The 19,862-nt window shown below is 42.8% G+C and overlaps 1 protein-coding gene across 2 annotated transcripts in view; it reads right to left on the bottom strand.

Annotated features, from left to right (window-relative positions):
- The window catches only part of RASA3 (RAS p21 protein activator 3), a 353,769-nt gene that overhangs the window by 49,281 nt on the left and 284,626 nt on the right, over window positions 1-19,862 (bottom strand). For both annotated transcript variants that reach the window (XM_029604621.1, XM_029604620.1), the window contains 5 exons: window positions 15,002-15,075; window positions 8,855-8,959; window positions 7,693-7,846; window positions 4,613-4,761; window positions 689-803 (listed from right to left, as the gene is read on the bottom strand). In XM_029604621.1, coding sequence (XP_029460481.1) covers window positions 689-803; window positions 4,613-4,761; window positions 7,693-7,846; window positions 8,855-8,959; window positions 15,002-15,075 — 597 coding nt within the window. The remainder of the gene's footprint in view (window positions 1-688; window positions 804-4,612; window positions 4,762-7,692; window positions 7,847-8,854; window positions 8,960-15,001; window positions 15,076-19,862) is intronic.

Raw genomic sequence — 19,862 nt, 5'->3', positions numbered from 1 at the left:
CCTCCGGTCTAAACAATCCTCCTCACAATACAAATGCTAGGGAAGCCCACATCGGCCAGATCGAGTTGGGGGCAGTTTTCGGAAAGGTCAATTTGATCTGGTGTTAAGCAGATGGTCAGGGTGCAGGGACGAGGCAACTCCAGTCCTCAAGTTTTCAGGATAACCACAATGAGTATTCATGAGATGCATCTGCATGCAAATACATCTCATGAATATTCGCCATGTGGATATTTTGGAAAACCCCGATTGCCTTGTGGCATTCGAGGAAGGGAGTTGGACCACCTCTGTTCTAAGTGATGGTCTGTGTGTGACCTGGGGTCGTAAATTAGTTTTCTATGTATGTGTTATCACAGCAGGCAGCCTGTTTATTTCTATTGCCATGCTTAAACCTTCTCTTTAATAAAGTTCTTCACAAAAGAGAAAAAAAAGAGGAAGATTTTGGGAAAGCTAAGGCCCTTTTTACTGCTCCCTTAGGAAAGGATCTTAATTCCGAAAGCTTGCATCTTTTAAAATATTCTCTATTGCTACTAAGCTTATCTCCAACCAACTGCTTCGCTGCTTTTAAAATAAAAAAATAAGCTTTTCAACACAAGCAGACATCTATTGTGCAACATGAGGATTTATGCTCTTAAAGGTTGCCTTTGGCAGACACTTAGCAAAAATAAAAATGTAATAGAGGTGTCTTTACCTCATCTATAATTGGCTTTAGAGTAACCTGAAGATAATGCATCCCTGCCAGCTTCATGGTCTCATCAATGCACTTGGATGTTAACGAATTTCCTCTGAAAATGGTATTAGGATCTCTAGAGAGAAAAAAAAAAAAAGCAATTTTTTAAAAATGTGATTTCCTTAAATGAAAAAAAGCATGAGAACAAAAAAAAAAGCAATTATAGGAAACAGAAAGCTATTTTTGTTTTTCCAAATATCCATCTGACCTTTTCTTGACCGAGAACTGCCATCTGCAACATTATGAGAAGTGCTATAAAATGTTTATCTTAGGAAGCAGCAGCCAACGTCTTAGCTGCAAGTAATACAAGTTCTCTCTCTTCTCCGGCTGTGGTTCTTTTTTTAGAGGGCAATTTCAGAAGGGCTCTTCACTCAGCTAAAAAGGCTTTTTGAACATTGCCCATCCTGAAAAGCGCACGCACTGCTCTACGAAGCCGCGCAACATTTTACCAACGATTTTTGCAGAGGTGTTCCCGGGATTGGGGGGGGGGGGGGGGGGTCAGGCCGGGAGTGGAAACAACACATGCAGCGTTGCATTTTCACAACTGCAGGCATTACGGCGAGGCAAAAAAAAAAAAAAAATCACCTGCAGCCAAAGCCCTGAAGGTAAAGGGAAACACTCTACAGCACCTGAACGTAACCCGCTTTGAACAAATCAATCAAATAAATAACATCGGCTTAGCGGTGACGTGGATTTCTATTTCTTTCTTTTTACGCCTGACCCTGAGCTCCTTTCGGCTTCCAGCTCAATTGAGAAGGCCCCCCCAGCCCCCTCCCTGTGGTGAAACAGCTCAAAATGAGCCTTCACTCACAACTGCCTGGGCTCCCCTCCCACCTCCCCTTCAGGCCGATTCAGTGAAGTCCGCGGGAGAGAGATTTAGGGAGCTGTGAAGGATGGTAGTATTTGCTGAGGTATTACCCGTGCGTAGCAAGGGAGAAGACAGATTACGTCGCACCGGGATTCATCAACGCGTGGCTGAAGTCTTGGCATAAAGAGGAGGTTTGGGATTTTTAGGAGGTTGGGGGCTCTATCTGCAGGGTTGACAGACTTTACTGTAGCGATGGCCTGCACTTGTATGAGAGGCGAGCCACAATTCTGTGTGTATAATTCAAACCGTACATGTCTAAGAATCAAGAGATGAGGGTATTGGCAGATGGAAGCTCGTTGAATTGCGTCATCAACCCCAACCAGCGATATAAGTGGAGAAACAAAAAAATAAAAAATTGTGTCTCTCACGTTACCCATGAACAAGAGGAAGGATGATGGAAATAGCTACGAAGATATACAGAGATAAGGATATACATCTAGTAGGCACTATAGAAATAAGTGGCACTAGAAGGAAGAAATATCTGGAAGGCTGAGCACAAATGTTCATGATCTAGAACAGCGATTCTCAACTGGTGTCTTGCAACACACCACTGCGGCACCAAGAACAGGAAGGGTGTATTGCCAACCCTCTGCCAGGCCCTGCTGCTCCTACTTCCCCCTTCCTCCAACCCCAGTGAGACGCACAAAATTCCTCCTCCGCCCGGGGTCGAAAATGCCGATAGGCCAGGTGGAACGGAAGCAGGTCCAGTGAAAGCGATAGTATTAGTGGAATGACCTCTTCTCTTTTTTTTTACCATCCCCGTGGCCTGGAAGAGGAAGAGGTGTGCAGCGGGCCCGCGCGTGCAGGAAGGATAGACCACGCCGAAGTCAGACGTACTGGGCACCATTGGCTCCCAGCAGCACAAGTAGCAGCATGGGCCAGAGATACAAAAAAAAAAAAAAGAGGAGCAGCTGGTGATCAGCAACATGAAACAGAGCATCACCTCCCCAACAACCAATGGGTCTCTTCTTTCTTGGAGCTGCACTAGGCTGCTACTTGTACTTTGAGGGGGGAGGGGAGAGTGTGATATAAGATAATATAAGGTTCAAAGTGGGTAAGCAGAGATAACATATGGAAATATTTTTTTTCACAAAAAAAAGGTATTGGGACATGGAACAATTTAGCAGTAAGAGGCAGTGGAAGCAAAAAACAATAATATAATTCAATAAAGCATGGGATAAGCACCGGGGGATCCTTCATTACGAAGGAGTAAAAGAAAATTCAGGGATCAACTCAGGTCTACAGTATCGCAAGAGGAAGGAAAGTGGGCAGACTAGATGAGCCTCATGATCCTTACTGAGCGTCACGTGTGTCTCTATAAACGAATACAAACATATCTGACAAATATTGGTTGTGGACATCCTAAAACAAAAGGCCTATATATATATCCTTTCGAGTACTACATTATTTATTGTAACTTCTTGTTTCTTTCATCCCCAGTTACTTGATACAAGTTTATCCTCCTGTTCGATGTAATTGCTCTCTGTCTTGCTTGTTTAATGTTATAATGTAAACCGAATTGATATGTAACTTTTGCTACATGAATTTCGGTATATAAAAATGTTAAATCAATCAATCAATAAATAAATAAATAAATAAATAAATAAATAAATATGGCCCTTGAGGACCAAGTTGAGAATCCCTGTCTAGTGGCTGACCTAGCCTGATTTATCTCCTTTTGGAGCTATGTCCGAGAATCACTGCTCTTAAAGCAGCCATCAGCTGCAAGAACTATTTCCTGGCTCAGCTCTCTTCTGTGGCACACCCATCCACTGCTCTTAAATCTTGCTGGGGGCAGCACAGAATACCTAGCACAGGCCACTGGACTAGCTCTCCACAGACAGAAGAAATACAGTGCTTAACCTTTTCGGTACCTTCAGACTCGGAGAGCCTGAGGATGCACAACAGGACTCTCCTCATTTTGTGCGGATGGGGAGAAAGTTTAGTACATCTGGCCCATCAGTGTATAAAGACAGACATCCAGGTTACAACCATGATGCCCACAACCTTAGGAAGTATTCTAAGAAATTTGGGGGTAGATATTCAAAAGCCATTTAGACGGATAACTCACGAGTTCATAATCTAGGACAAGTTATCCGTCTAAATGGCTTTTGAATCTCTCTTGTGGCCATATAACTTTAGACTTAACCGGATATAGAAAGAAAGAAAGAAAGAAAGAATATATCCGGTTAAGTTACGTTCCACTAAAAATTTAAAAAACCCCAGAACATCACAGCCTGTCCCCAGCCTCCCTCCTACCACAAGTTGCAAAGGACTTATGGGGCCAAACTGGCCCTCCCACAAAAACGGGCCTTTTAATATTAAAAAAAAAATAATAATAAATTTGGTGCTAGAATTTCTCCCCTCCCTCACTACTGCTCTTTCTCTTTATACCTCAAAAATTTCAGTTTCGCAGCATCCAGATTCTCCCCTCCCCATGCCCACCCCAACCCTATATCCCTTCTCCCCCCACCCCATACCCTTAGTTCTAGTTGGTCTCCGAGATGGTGGTAGCCTCCCCTACCCATGATATCCAGGACCGGCGCCTCTGGGGACGTCTCTGCTGTTGCTAGACAGGAGGTGAGGAAGGGGGAGGGGCTAGTTCAGCCCCATAGGGGTCTTTGCAACTCGGGTGGGAGGGAGGCGGGGGGGGGGGGGCAGGCTGTACACTTATTTATTTTTTTTGTGGAAAGTAACTTAACCGGATTTATTCTTTTTTGAATACATCCGGTAAAGTCTAAAGTTCTACGGCTAAACATAGCCGAATAACTTTACACATAGGTCGGCAATATTCAAAAGAATATCCGGTTATGTTTAAAGTTACCCGGCTATGGTCAGTTGGATGACTTTAGGATATTCAGTGGGATGTTCTCTCCCCTGAATATCCAGGACAAGTTATATCCAACTTACGTTATAACCGGATAATTTGTACGCTAAACGAGCAACTAAAAATTGGCCCCTTACCGAAAAAAAAACCATTAAAGCAAAATATGTATATAACTTGCTGGCTTACTTACTGAGTTCTATTCACTTCAGCATTTGCAATTGCACTTATGAAAGGCACAATTTTGCCAAAGTGTAAGAAAAGTCTAACCAGAGGAATGGCTGCTTCCTGTTTTTCTCTGCAAACTTCACCCAACACGTGCGCCGCAGATGCTGAAACAGGCTGCGTGGTGTACGAGAGAGAGAGAGGAGGAGAAAATGTTAACACACGCCATCCTAAACCACCTAAAAAGAACAAAACAATACACTTTCCAGAGCAAAATAGGCTACATCAGGAGCGCACACTAACAAGACTCATTCTGGTTGCCCGTCTTTTTGTCTCGTCACAAGAGTGCAGTAAATCAGAAACAAAATCCAAAACATTTTCTACAACCCAGCTGTAAGCTTCTCCACGAAAGAGCCCAGATAGTGCTCTGTTCTCAAATACCTCGCCTACACTGGCATCCCTTTTCCTATCTGCCCACTTCCAACTTGACTCAATACAAAACTGTTTTCTGTACCCACCTAAGAGGGCAGAACCCTCTTAGCCCAGGAAAACGGGCCAGGATTTCGAGATGTCCGCAACGAATATGCCCAAGACGGATTTTTTTTTCACGCACTGCCTCCGTTGCATGACCACCCCCTGCTCCGGCTGAATCTTTCGATCGTTATCTATCTAATACCTTCTCACTCCCCGTTCATCTCCTACTCCCCCGGCCACCTACAACTAAATTTCCATCCTAGTTCTACTTTCACAATTTTCTCACTCCCCTCTCTGTCCGGATCATCTAAAGGCTCTTCCTCTTATCACTTCTAACTCAATAACAGGGCGAGAGGTTCTGCAGCGCTGGGAGAATCTCCCACCCCCCCAAAAAAAAAACCCCATCTCTGGGGCCCCTTTACCCTCCACTTTTTCCTTGTTCTCCTCCCTCCCTCCCCCCCCCCCCCCCCAAACATGATCCTTCCACCAAACCCCATCTCCCCTGGCCCGATCATCTCCCCTCCTTTTCAGCAGGAGGACAACGATGCCTTCTCACCTGCATCTGCCGGCTCCAATCTGAATGAGTGGTGCCAGTGGCCCCTTTAAGATTAAGGACACCCGCATGGCTCAAACCTCAGAGCGAAGGCCCCGGATGCAGGTTAAGCGGTGCTGGCTCCCGCCAGGAGGAAGCGGGAGGAAAGGAAAGGATTGGGCCCTGCCATGGACAGGCTTTGACATGTCAATAGGGGCGCACCCAAAATCCAGGGGCAAGCAGGCAGGCTGAAGATTTGCTGCCTTCCAGCTGGGATGAAGGGGCAGGGGGGGGGGGGGGGAGAGGCGAGTGCTACCGCGGACCTGCAGCGCGCTCACAGCACAGCAAGACAGGACCCCCAGCAGTCAGCACCTGTGGCTGGCGCGCTGGATGTCGCCAATGCACGGCGCCTGGGCGGTCACCCCCCGATTCTCCCTCCCATAGACAGCCCTGCCCAGTCCCATCCAAAACTGAGCTTCTTTCTTTACCCCACTTCACCTACTCCCCCAGCTCCATCTATGCGACTCCAATAACCCTGGTTTTACATGCAAACCGTCTTGGAATAGCTTTTAATTCTTCTCTCCCCTCACCACTCAAGACCTTGGCTAAATTCTGTCACTTTTCTTTTCCACTCTGTTACATCCACATTAAGGGACGACGCGATATCGGGCGCTGAGCTCAGCTTGCCACTAAACGCCCGGCTGGACGTGCGTTTTGGATGCGCTTGACCTACGCCAGATGCAATATCAGGATTGGCGCGTCCAAAATGCACGTCCGTACCAGCGCATAGCTAACGGCGCTCATCACATGCAAATGCCATATTGATGAGGCTAGTAGATAGTACCCCCCATTTTAAAAAAACATATTATGCGCCCAGTGCACACATTTTAACTCTCAAAAATTAACGGCAGCCCAGAGCTAGTGTTAAGATTTGAGGCACCCCAAGTCGTGTTCAGAAAAGCAAAAATACACAACTTTTCTGTGGTTCCTCCTACTTAGTATCATTTCGGTATTGCATCAGCCCAAAACCCTCATTTTGCCATTGCCACTTGCAGGCTTCCAAATGCACCCAGGACACACTTTCCAGAATCAGCTTCTCATGCCAGCACTCAGATCACGCTTCACGGATTCTGAAGTCCCTTCAATGGCTATTTCTTTCGGAGATAAATTTACACTCCTCGTATATTCCCTTTGCTGAGGAGGATGCCATCACCACTGCCTGCGTGTCAACCCTTCTTTCTCTATATATATTTATCCTCCTACTCCTGCACTCTATAGAAACCTCTCTCACTTCTCCCTTTTTTTTTGCCTCCGTATTCCCACAACTCTCGTCTCTTCTACTGGGCTGCACCTTACTCTTGGAACTCGTGTCTCCTTTCTGCTTGTCTGGCCTAGTCAAAACCCACTTCATATTTTGCAAAATCCCAGGCCATAACTCCGCCACTCACAGCAACCAATGCATAATTGTCCTTTTGCATTGCGACGTTCCCATTCAATCTCTGTCACGAATGCTTTCAACATACGTTGCATGACTCTTGGGATAGGATCGCAAAACCTTCTGTAGTCTTTTTAGTTTCTGTTGTTTATTGTAACGTTTCACAACACCCTACAGCTATAGAGGGCTGAGTGCACTGACAAAGTACTATAAATAACCATCACTGTGAAACTTTTCTGGGTTGTTTTTCTCTTCTGAGCAAATAATTTAGTCAACTAGCGCCATAAGAGTTGGGTATATAGGAGGAAATTCTGCTTCTAACTGCAACTGTAGCTCTTGACAAACAACAGAAAAGCTTTTAAAATACATAAGCTAACCTTGAGAAAATATATTTAATGCTGTGCACACACAATTCACGGTAAGGAAGTTTCACTATCTGCAGATTCCCACAACCACTTTAAGAGGGCGTAAGTGAAAAGCAGATGGGTGTGTGTCTTCACGGGCGGTGGCTTTAGAGATAAAGATCATCCCCGACGCGCGTAAACAAGCTCGTGTCAAAAGGTGGAAGCTGGGGTGGAGGATTTAGGTTAGTTAGGATGTCATCTTTATTGCAAAGAGGCAAGCGTTAAAAAGGCAAGCTTCCTCTACCGTTGGCAGGCTTTTTTACCTCAACATCTGCAGATTTCAGCAGGAGCTCTCTGAGGGGGCTGTAATATTCAGATGAAAAAACATGGTCCTCGGTGTAAACCACATTTAACCTTAACGAGCCAAGGTCAACGGGTTTCACAGACTTGCCATTGTCCCTGGGCTGTAGGAAATACCTGCCACGGGTAACAAACACAACTGATTTTTGAAAGAGTTTTAGGCACAGCATGCTAATACATTTTTTTTTACATGACCAGTAACCTAAGGTGCCATGGACCTTCCTGCTCCAGGGATTTAAGGCACAGTAAGCTTTTGATCTTGTGCTAAAAGCAAATGCATTGTTGAATAACGGATCCATTTACAGAGTTCTGCATGCAGTATAACATTACAAAATAGCTAGACTGAAAATAAAGTGTACATAGTAATTAAAACACATAACAGTACCACACATGTTACTAAAAAGTTAATTTTGTTTGCAATTGGAGCCACTTCCAGATGCTGTGCTCAGGGATGGCTTTTGTGTACATATAGGTATATATATATATATATGTATAAAACATACAGTACAGACAGTGGGAACATGAGTGTTGGGATTTTATATATATATATATATATACACACACACACATATATATACACACATACATACATACCCATTCAGAGACATATTCATACATACACACAAAATCCCTGAGTTTTAAAACCATCTAATTTTAAAATAGCTCAATCTCTCTTTATTTGGGAAGATTGGAATACTGAAACCATTTACTTCTATGAATAATCATCCTCAAATCTATTTGTTCCACAGCTATGCATTTCACTGACAGTCCTAGCCACTGGTATGTTCTACTTCCGTGTGTGTGTGTGTGTAAGCTTTCCCATCAGTTGTTTCTCATAGATGCTTCCGGGAAAGCACATTGCATCAGCTCCTTCCATACCAATGGTGGAGAAGAATGGGGATTTCAAAGGCTGGATACAAAGATGTGAACTGCTGACTGAATATCCAAGTACAGAAGGAAAAACAACAACAGGAAGCCAAGAGTACAGTCATAAATAAGAAAGTGATATTTAAATAAAGAACCACAAAGGCTCAGGGTTGGAAAATACATGACAAAATATGAAACAAGGATATTGATATAGGCAAAAAATAAAAACAAAACCCAATACAAAGCAAGCATAATTACCATGCTTCGTGACAGTTAGACTGCCGAAGAACCGATAATGGAATTCGGAGTTCACCTAGAAATTCATCCCCAAACTTCAGGTTACTAGCGTTCCAAAGGTCAACTCTGCAAAACAGGAAGTCCTCTGTTCAAATTGCAGAAAAATATTAAAGTTTAAAAAAAAAACCCCTTCTGTGCCAAAGTACTTTTAGACTTTTAGAGAGAGGCTGGTTTATGCTTCGTTCGGAGGCACGGGGAGCAATAGTAAAGAATGGAAGTTCTCGTCTTTCTCTGTCACAATATCCTCATCTTTCCACTCAGTGCCGTATAAAACAACATATGTACAATATGTGCCAGTAAAGAAGCCGTCTTAGCCCCCCCTTTAGGAGGAAAGGCTCATAACATGAACACTCTACCATCAACCAAATCTGACAACCACAGCATGGGGGTGGGGGGCGAGGGCAAGGATATAAAGGGGTGGGAAACTATCTACTTATTTATCTGAAACAATGCATCTCGACCACAATCTCAAATGCATGGACATTTGGGCAAGGCTCAATAGGGGAAGATACCTCACGTCAAACAGGATGCACGTTGCTGCTGGGCATCCAAACTTGGGCGCAAAAGCACATGAACCGTTTTGGCTGTAGGTGCCTTCCCTGAGAGAGAGCTTACCCTTTTCATTTTTACTTGGCATGCCTTGCCCAAATGGCCTTGCATGCAAGAATGTGCCCAAGAAGGAATGCATTCAAGGCCACAGTGCTAGTGTGGTCTATTCAGCTGTAGGTGCCCAACTAGGGTTTCCAACTTTTCCATAAACCAGGACACTTGAGAACCGGGGGGGGGGGGGGAATGGTACCCCTTCATTTGCATAAATTTTAGATCCTAAACAGTGTATCTGTGTATCTGCAGAACCACTGGGAGCCGAGGGCTGTGCTGTGCAATCACAGCATGGGAAAGGAGGCGGAGATGCAGCACAGCTCTCCTCCCGTAGGCTCCGACCTGCCTCTCTCTTCCTCCAAATGTGAGGAAAAAGGAGGATCCATCTGCAAAACCGGACTTTAGCGTCCGGTCAGTACTTCTGACTGGACACTGTACAGAACGCCTGAAAACCTGGCTGTCTGGTTCAAAACTGGACAGTTGGCAGCCCTATGCCCATCCCAAAACTTGCCATGCCTTGCCACAATGGGGCAGGCACCTACAACCGAACCCAATGCGCTGGCACTGCGGCATAAAGGCTCTGAATGTGAGACTGGCACTGTCCATCGGGAAAGATGCGGGGCGTGTGCACTCTCTCCCCTCCCCCCTGCACTGTCCGCTCTGTAGCCTTCTCCCCTCCATGTTTGTGTGTGTAGGGGGGGGGTTAATGTTGTAGGTAGGATGTGTTGGGGGTGGGGATATGTGAGTGGTGTGTGTGTGCATGTGACTCGAGGGGCTATTGAAATTGGTTCGGCTTTAACTCCTGGGTCTGAGGTGGCGTAAAAGGTAACTCACATTTCTGATAGCCATGTTATGTTCCCATGTGGTAGCATTTAGCTACTTCTACTACATCGTGCACAGCAATGCAATATCACTGGTCACTAGAAATGTAAGTTTGCTTTTCTTCACGCCAAGGAAGAGTTAATTTTCCAGCATAAACTCTTTGAAGGGGTTAATAAACATGTGGATAAAGGTGAACCGGTAGATGTAGTGTATTTGGATTTTCAGAAGGCGTTTGACAAAGTCCCTCATGAGAGGCTTCTACGAAAACTAAAAAGTCACGGGATAGGAGGCGATGTCCTTTTGTGCATTACAAACTGGTTAAAAGACAGGAAACAGAGAGTAGGATTAAATGGACAATTTTCTCAGTGGAAAAGGGTAAACAGTGGAGTGCCTCAGGGATCTGTACTTGGACCTGTGCTTTTCAATATATGTATAAATTATCTGGAAAGGAGTACGACGAGTGAGGTTATAAAATCTGCGGATGATACAACATTATTCAGAGTAGTTAAATCACAAGCAGACTGTGATACATTACAGGAGGACCTTGCAAGACTGGAAGACTGAGCATCCAAATGGCAGATGAAATTTAATGTGGATAAGTACAAGTGTTGCATATAGGGAAAAATAACCCTTGCTGTAGTTACACGATGTTAGGTTCCATATTAGGAGCTACCACCCAGGAAAAGATCTAGGCATCATAGTGGATAATACTTTAAAATCGTCGGCTCAGTGTGCTGCAGCAGTCAAAAAAGCAAACAGAATGTTAGGAATTATTAGGAAGGGAATGGTTAATAAAACGGAAAATGTCATAATGCCTCTGTATCGCTCCATGGTGAGACCACACTTTGAATACTGTGTACAATTCTGGTCGCCGCATCTCAAAAAAGATATAATTGCGATGGAGAAAGTACAGAGAAGGGCTACCAAAATGATAAGGGGAATGGAACAGCTTCCCTATGAGGAAAGTCTAAAGAGGTTAGGACTTTTCAGCTTGGAGAAGAGACGACTGAGGGGGGATATGATAGAGATGTTTAAAATCATGAGAGGTCTAGAACGGGTAGATGTGAATCGGTTATTTACTTTATGAAAGGGACCTAAACACCTTGAGAATAATAATAGCTCTTTATGCAACAGAAATCGTTTCTGATAGGTGTTTAAGCACTTAACATTGATGGAGTAAATGCAAACAATCATGACAATTCTTCAATAATAAACCTGATGTATTGTAAGATGATTGGAAACATTTGACATGCATATGTGTACAGCATTAAGGATAGCGTGCAAACTATTCCTGGTACTGCAGATATATCTATCATATAAATGTGGTATTGAAAAGGGAATGAATAAAAAGAAAAACAACAAAAAGGATCGTCCGTGTGCTTACCCACTCAAAAACCCCAAATGACCCACATTTCCCCAAGGGGCATGCCTCGTGCAAGCCGGATGATCCCCAGCCCCGATACCTCCCTCCATCACCCCTCAAATAGTAAACTCACTTAGGATATATAGCAAGTGTAAGATTATCCCCAAGCAAAATCTCTAGGCGATAGTTAGGATATACGCAAAAACATATTAAACAGCTGCGCTACTGAGCTTAACCACAGAGATAAAGGTTGGCCACTCAGATTTTCCCTAGAATTTCCAAGTGCAGATCTTGACCAGCTACTAAGAAGCCATGATGACATCCCTATTCAGCCCTGGTCAGAGAGCGATGCACAATGCGCCGCCATTTTAAAGCCAGTGTGGCTGATGTCGTCCGTGGCACTGGCGTCTTTAAACGCAGCTGCAGCCTCAGAAGTACTTTTGATTCGGTAGGAGATTCCTTTTATTTGAAAAAGTAAAGCAAATGGAAAAAGCCATCAGTACTTAACATTCGCAGAGCGATGTGCTCCTGTCACTTCCCGCATCTCAAAGAGTTTTCTAAGAGGTCTTGTGCTAAGTCGCCATATATAGTAATGTCCAGACCTTTCCAAGACCAAATGTTCTTTGTTCTGGCAATTCCCAAGGTGGTTCCCTTCTGCTGGAAACTATGTAGATTAACGACAATGTCCCTCGGATTATTCTCTCTCCTAGGGCCCAGGATCCTGTGGGCCCGCTCGACTTTCACTATCGAGTCTGGCTTCCATTATGGCTGTTTTTACTTGCTAGAATACTTTCTAGAATAAATGTGCAACGTTCTGTGGCCACTTCAGTACAATTACTATAGTCTTCTGTCTCAGGAATTCCTCTTTAGCCGCAGGTTTTGTGTCGTCTTGAGATCTCGTTTATTGTCGCGTCTTGGCTCTCCAGTTCGACGCGGTGGCCTAGTGATGCTAGATCTTCCTTTATCTCTGTAATGGAGGCCAACAGTTCGCGTTTGTGCTGTCTCATATCTGCTCTGAGTTCGGTGACCCATTCTCATAGATCTGCCCGCGATGGAAAGTCAGACGTTTCATTACTGGCAAGTGCGTCCAGGAGAGAGAGAAGGTGGTGAGACCTCGCCATCTTGTCCACATACATTTGAATTGTTGGTGTCGTTCTGCTCGACATCTTCAGCCGATAGGTCCGGCGGTAGGTTACTGAATGCAAACTGTTTAAGTCCGCAGTCTGCTTTCGAGTCGACATTTTAGCAGCCATGATAGTTGTAGTCAATTTTCACCAGAAAGCACCCTAAATAGCTGTTTTGGGGCTTTAAATTAGAGGGGTGGGGACGAAGCTCCAAGATCATGCGACCATCCTCCTGCATGGCAGAACAGCGCCCTCCCCCCAATTAATTCTTTAAAAGGTATTACAAGCTGCAAAAAATTCTCAGTTTTCTCAAGGAATTGTTAAATTACACCATTCTTTCAATCAAGAAAAAATGAAGGCAAAATCCATGTGGTCACTAGGGTTGCCAACTGTCCTGAATTGTTCTGAGTTGTGCATATTTCTGGGGTACTTGTAGCTCTGATTTTCTTAGGTAAATCAATGGGACAATCAGGACCACAAGTTCCTGCATGCAATGGGGTAAAACCAGGAGTGGATTAGCCTGTTACTTATGACATGGTGCCAGGTGGCAATTCTAATCATATGCAAAAAGAGAATGTTATTAGGTGGCATAATTGCCAATGCATATTCCTGGATCCAAAAATCAGAAGAATCTTCATGTCCTTCCTGACATGTCCTGAACATTTGGTATGGATTGGATGGAAAACAAAAATGTTATTAGTTGGTATGATTTCTAAAATTTTAATTCCAATCGAAAAATCAATTGATCTAACACTTAAGCTTTGGGATATATACCAATCTGCCATTCATAAAGTACTAACCAAAATGAATCTCTCTCTGAATGCAAAAAAGACTGAAATTTTATATATCTCCCCTAAATTAACCCAGTCAAAAGAACTTGAAATTCAGGAAGCTGCCAAAAATTATCCCATTTCCCTGGGGTACGAGATCTTGGGATCTTCCTTGATTGTGAATTCACACTGAAAGCATGCATTAAAAAAATCATTAACGATGGCTTTTTAAATTGAATGTCCTTAAAAGATTGAAGCCTCTCTTATTTCCAAAAGATTTTAGAACAGTTTTACAAGCTCTTGTTTTGTCAAAATTAGATTGTAATTTAATGTTTTTAGGCCTACCAGCTAATGTGGCAAGACCACAACTATTACAGAACTCAGCAGCTAGACTCCTAACAGGAACTAAAAGATCTGATCACATTACACCAATACTGAAAGGCCTACATTAGTTACCTTTTAAATACAGGGCGCAACAAAGTTCTATCGCTAATTCATAAAACTCTCTACAATGAAAAGATAGAATGGTTAACCTCAACATTACATTTTCATATCCCATCGAGAATTACAAGATCAGCAGGTACAGGGATGTTACCCATCCCTTCTCCTAAAATCGCTCATTTACATAATGTGAGAGAAAGGGCTATTTCCATTGCAGGGCCCCAGCTGTGGAACTCTCTACCCCAGGAACTAAGGATGGAATCTGACATTAAAATATTTTAAAAGGGTATTAAAACATGGCTATTCAATCAAGCCTTCCAAGAGCTTTAACCTAAGGACTATATTCCTCTTTAATTTAAACATTTAGTTAATTATATTATCTATGCTCTTACTGTTCTGCTTCTGTTTAAATTATGTTTAATTATTTTACTATTTTACTTGTTTTATTAGTTTATTATGATTACTTCTCTTCATTTAATTTTGGAAATGCAAATATTTTTAAATGAATATTTGTTAACTATTGTAAACTGATGTGATATGTTGTCATGAAACTTCGGTATATAAAAATTAAATAATAATAATAATAACTGATCCCCCAATATGTGGCAAAAATTTGGCATGAATAAAATGCAGAATGACTACAAAACAAAAAATAGATTATGCAATTACAATGCAAACATTTTTGTGGACTATGCGTATCTGAAAAAAAAATATTCATGTTGGACTTCAACTTTTTCCTGCTGACATGCACTGAAAATTTGTCATCAATGGGACAGCGACACATACACAGACTGGATGATTGCAGAAATCTGACTCTTTGGAAAGTAAAGATCCTTTTTTAAATTATAATGGTATTCATGTCTTAAAGATGCAGTTTTCAGTGCATTATTTCACCTGAGTCTGGGGCATGGTTGGACTTTTAAGAAAATAAAATACATCAAAAACCACTTTAGTGGACGACACGAACTTTTAAAAGTACAATTTTTACCTAATTTCCATCTTGTCAACATCGTCTTCTTCAACATCAAAGTGGAATTTTTTGTAGCTGCAAGGTTTGGTCACCTGCATAATAAATAAAAACATTTCCAGGCACAAGAATGGGAAAGGGAAAAAAAAAAACCACATTTAATAATAAATGACATGAGACATCCCTGTCACTAAAAGCATAAAGGTATCAAAGCTTCCCCCATCCACTCCCAACAGAAAGGAGATGGAATATTGGTCTGCTGAGTTATCAATGGTGTCAGAGACCAGGATGACTCCAATTTCAAACCACGAGGCCAGATATACTAAGGGGTTTTCCTCATTGTGTCTCTCTTTCAGAAAATACTTTCTTCAGTTGGCTCATAATGTCATGACACGTGTAAGACTACACTCTGTTTAAAAACAAAACCTACAAAAGTTTGGCATAAAACGCAGCCTTGCCCCCCTACACTGGTCATTATTAGAAAGCAGAAGTAGGGCATACGCAGTCTTCTTTGCTATTATGAACGTCAGTGATTACAGGAAATTGTAGCTACCTACTTTTTTGGGGGGGGCAAATCCAAAGCAACGTCTTCAATAACACAACGCAATAGCTAAATATACATTATATATGTCTTTCAGAGGCATGTTTGTTTATGATTTCTGATGTTTTGTTAAACTGTTTTTATGTTGAATTTTTTTTTTTAAATATCATACTGTATGCTTTTATGTACACTGCTTAGTTCAGTTTTATTTGTAATCTGTGGTTTATAAATTGTATAAATAAGTAAATAAATAATAAATGTAGAAAGAAACAAAAAAAATACCATATCCACACAGGGTAATAATCAAACTGCCCACATAGAACCCACAGAGTTTGCACGTTTTTCACCTCCAGAGGAACCTGCATAGTCTTGCTTTGATTATTGCCCCTGGAAAATGTATCCACAGAGATTTGCCTCTGCTTTCTCTGCGGGTACATTTTCCAGGCAAACCATGCACACTGCTGCCTTCCCCGACCTAACTCCACCCCACAGGAGCACCTCCACAATACGTGGGTAAAAGTGTGTAAATTATTCAACAACCCGCATACTTTTTGTCAGCATAGTGGGTGGGCAATTTTCAAAAAGCCCAGGGGTAAAATGCGATTTTAACGGAAGACATTGGCTTTGAAAATTGCCCTTATTATGAGGTAAAAAAATAAATGGTTTGGAAGTTTTTGCCTTTTACCAATAAGATCAACAGGCTTCAGCAAAACACACCCCACCCTAAAGAAAACCATAACAGGAGCTGATGAAACGAGGAACTATCTGCTCTGAAACATCAAGGTGACCACATCAAATAAGCTTGTACTTTCAGGGGAATATACATTTATTTTAGAGGAACCTTCATAGTTACACCCCAAGATTGCGTCTAAAAATTAGTTGACTGACATTCCGGCTGGTGCAAACAGTCTCATCATAAGGTCAAGAAGGTTCATGAAACTTAAATTGGAAGTCTCTGCACAATTTTTAAATGTATTTCTTTTTTTAATGCATGTAAAAATCAAGCTGAAACAAAGTCCACACTTATCCATACGAGGGCTTCGTGGAACTCTGTTAGCTGCTCAGTACCCCCGGGGGAGAATGAAATGGACTAATGCTGTACTCAAAATGCACTCAACGTTGCAACCTTTCGAGAGCCCTGCTCTCTGCTTCAGGAAAACTGATTATTCAGTGACATCCTCTATTCATTGAATAGTGAAGCTTTGTAAAAAAAAAAAAAAAGAGATCAATCAAAGCTGCTCGGAACTTACTCCGGCAGCTTGATGTTCAGGAGAACTCGAATATGCAGCTCATGCTAGACAACCAAAGAATTTATAGGATCTGAAAGGCTTTCTGTCAAGAGGAATGGGCAGCTTTACCACATGAGAAAATAAAGGGCTTCAATCACAGCTATCACATAAGATTGCAAGTTCTCACTGGTGCAAAAGTGCAACACACGATATTAAGAACTAATGGTATGCAAACTTTTGAACAGGACCTTTTTATTATTTCCCTTACTGCTTTGGTTTGTTTAATGGTTGCGCTATTCTATGATGCATAATAGTTTATGAATAAGTCACAATTTTATTGAACCCTATTTATTTATTTATTTAACTTTTTTTTTTTTTTTATGTACCGATAACCGTGTGCACATCGTATCGGTTTACAAGGAACAAGCAGCAGGCCAGAAACAGGGCACAGCTGTTACATGGAACATATAAAATATAATAGATGTCAAAAGTGCAAAATTAAATAAACAACAATTCAGACAACAATAACTCAGGCATATTTGAAATGTTTAAATAATTTCCATTGATCTTATCAGGCTATGATTAGTCCAGAGTGTTACATTTTTTCCTGTTAAAATTTTTTTTGAATTTCTAACTTGTTTACTGTACCGCTACATGGCGAAATTGAAGTTAAATGTAAACCGGTATGATTTGTATCTCTACAAGAATGTCGGTATAGAAAAAATAAAAATAAATAAAACAAATAAATAAACATATGCAAAAAGCATAAACAAAAATAGAGTAACAAATGGAGAAATGTGTGGAGGAATTTAACGAGGTATTGTAAAAATTGAGGGGAGAGAACAGATCAGTTATTTGGGGTCGATATTATGTTATCGATAACATTCAGAGGGTTGGAGGGGGGGGAGGAAGACAAAGCAGGAGTTACTAAGTGGGGTGGGTTGCTTGTGTAGGTTCAGTAGAGTGGTTCATATAGATTGATATATAAGATTCTTTGCTGTGACATGATCTCTTGCATAATACATCCGTTGAATTGAATTTAATGTATCCGCACTTCATGTATGTTGTGATACCAATGGAGTTTATATATATAAGCTGTGATATTTATATTGTATCTTTTGTTATAAGCATTTATGTATTGTCTGTTCTTGAATTGTGTATGATTGAGATGGATGAATGTATATGATGGACATGTATTACCACTGTTCTATGTAAAGACCACTGTTCTATGTAAATTACCACTGTTCTATGTAAAGCCCACTTATCTCTGTTGGGCAGTTTATCGTTATATGTAAACCGGAGTGATTTATAGTCTCTATAAGAACCTCGGTATATAAAAATTAAAAATAAATAAATAAATAAATGTAGCTTTAACATTTTTTGGTGACTGGTATATACTGCAATTATTTTTTTTTAAATATTTTTGTAAGCTGTAATAAAAATGTGTAATAAATACTTGAAACAATTTGAATATATGGGTATTCTCCCGTTTTTGTTTTCTATATTTATACAAATCGGAGTTCTCTCTTTGGACGTAATTTTTCAGTACCAGTTACTACTTACTATACCCTATGGGGCGGATTTTAAAAGGAGCGCGAATAGCCTACTTTTGTTTGCGCTCCAGGCGCAAACAAAAGTAGGCTATGGATTTTGTATAGCCGGCGCGCGCCGAGCCGCGCAGCCTACCCCCGTTCCCTCCAAGGCCGCTCCGAAATCGGAGCGGCCTTGGAGGGAATCCTCTAACGCCCTCCCCTCACCTTCCCCTCCCTTTCTCTATCTAACCCACCCGCCCGGCCCTGTCTAAACCTCCCCCTTACCTTTGTCGGGGGATTTACGCCTCCCGGAGGGAGGCGTAAATCCCCGCGCGCCAGCAGGCCTCTTGCGCGCCGGGCCGCGACCTGGGGGCGGGTACGGAGGGCGTGGCCACGCCCCCGGACCGCCCCGGGCCGTAGCCACGCCCTCGTACCCGCCCCCAAAACACTGCCGACACGCCCCCGAAACGCCGAGACGACCGGGCCCGCCCCCGACATGCACCCCTCGGAGAACCTCGGGACTTACGCGAGTCCCGGGGCTCTGCGCGCGCCGGTAGGCCTATGTAAAATAGGCTTCCCGGCGCGCAGGGCCCTGCTAGCCTAAATCCGCCCGGTTTTGGGCGGATTTAGGCGAGCAGGGCTCTGAAAATCCGCCCCTATATCTATCGATATATCTATATCTATCTATATACCTATCTATATATAAGCCAACAAATGCCCCCACTCCCTATATTTCTCACCTTTATTATTCTGTTCTAAGTCTATTTCAATACTTACAAACAGCCGCGCGGCGCACACATACTCACGTATGCCGGCTCGCGCCAGTGGATGCAGCCATTTTATAACATACGTGCGTGTATGCGTGCATGCTTTATAACTGGCTGTACGTGCGTACATGCATGCACTATTTTATACGGACACAGGCGTGTGTGCGCAAATGGCGGCACTACCATGTAAGTGGGGGGGGATTTTAAAAACAACACGCACGGACGGACGCAATAGCTCTTTTTCCCAGTTCGCCCAGTTAACAGATCAAGTTTCCTAACTCCCCCCCCCCCCCCCACACTGTTATTTAGCCTCCCTTTTAACCCCAACCCTTAAAACCCCACTTGACTTGCCTGGTTTTTATATTTTGTTAATTATACGCCATGCATAGCAGAAGTTACGCGGTAGGGGACCCCCGGCACGCTTGGGCAGGTAAGTACTCACGCGCAAATTTCAAGGAAACTCGCCAGAATTGCCCATGTCCTGCCCATGCTCTGCTCAGGCCACGCCCAAGCCCCGCCCCTATTTAAAAACTCGGTGATGCGCGCGTACCGGAAGATACGCGCATAATCTTGTGCTTTTTCAAATCCGCGCAGCGTGCGCCGGCCCAAGACACAAGTGCATATCTATTCGGGATGTATTTAATGGATATACTGCGGTGCATACAAATCTATAAGCAGTGTGGATTTACATGAAGATCACCCCCCCCTGAAGAAGACCAGGTTCCGGGTGAAACAAGGTCCTTGTTGAGGCCATGAATAAGCGAACGCTGCGTGTTGTATCTACTAGCCCCGGCAGGTGTTACAGCAGATAAT

This window comes from Rhinatrema bivittatum, chromosome 5 (genome assembly GCF_901001135.1).
Source record: "Rhinatrema bivittatum chromosome 5, aRhiBiv1.1, whole genome shotgun sequence".
In the NCBI taxonomy this organism is placed as follows: Eukaryota; Metazoa; Chordata; class Amphibia; order Gymnophiona; family Rhinatrematidae; genus Rhinatrema; species Rhinatrema bivittatum.
Note: the sequence above shows the minus strand (reverse complement) of the source record. Positions and strands in the feature narration are given on the sequence as shown.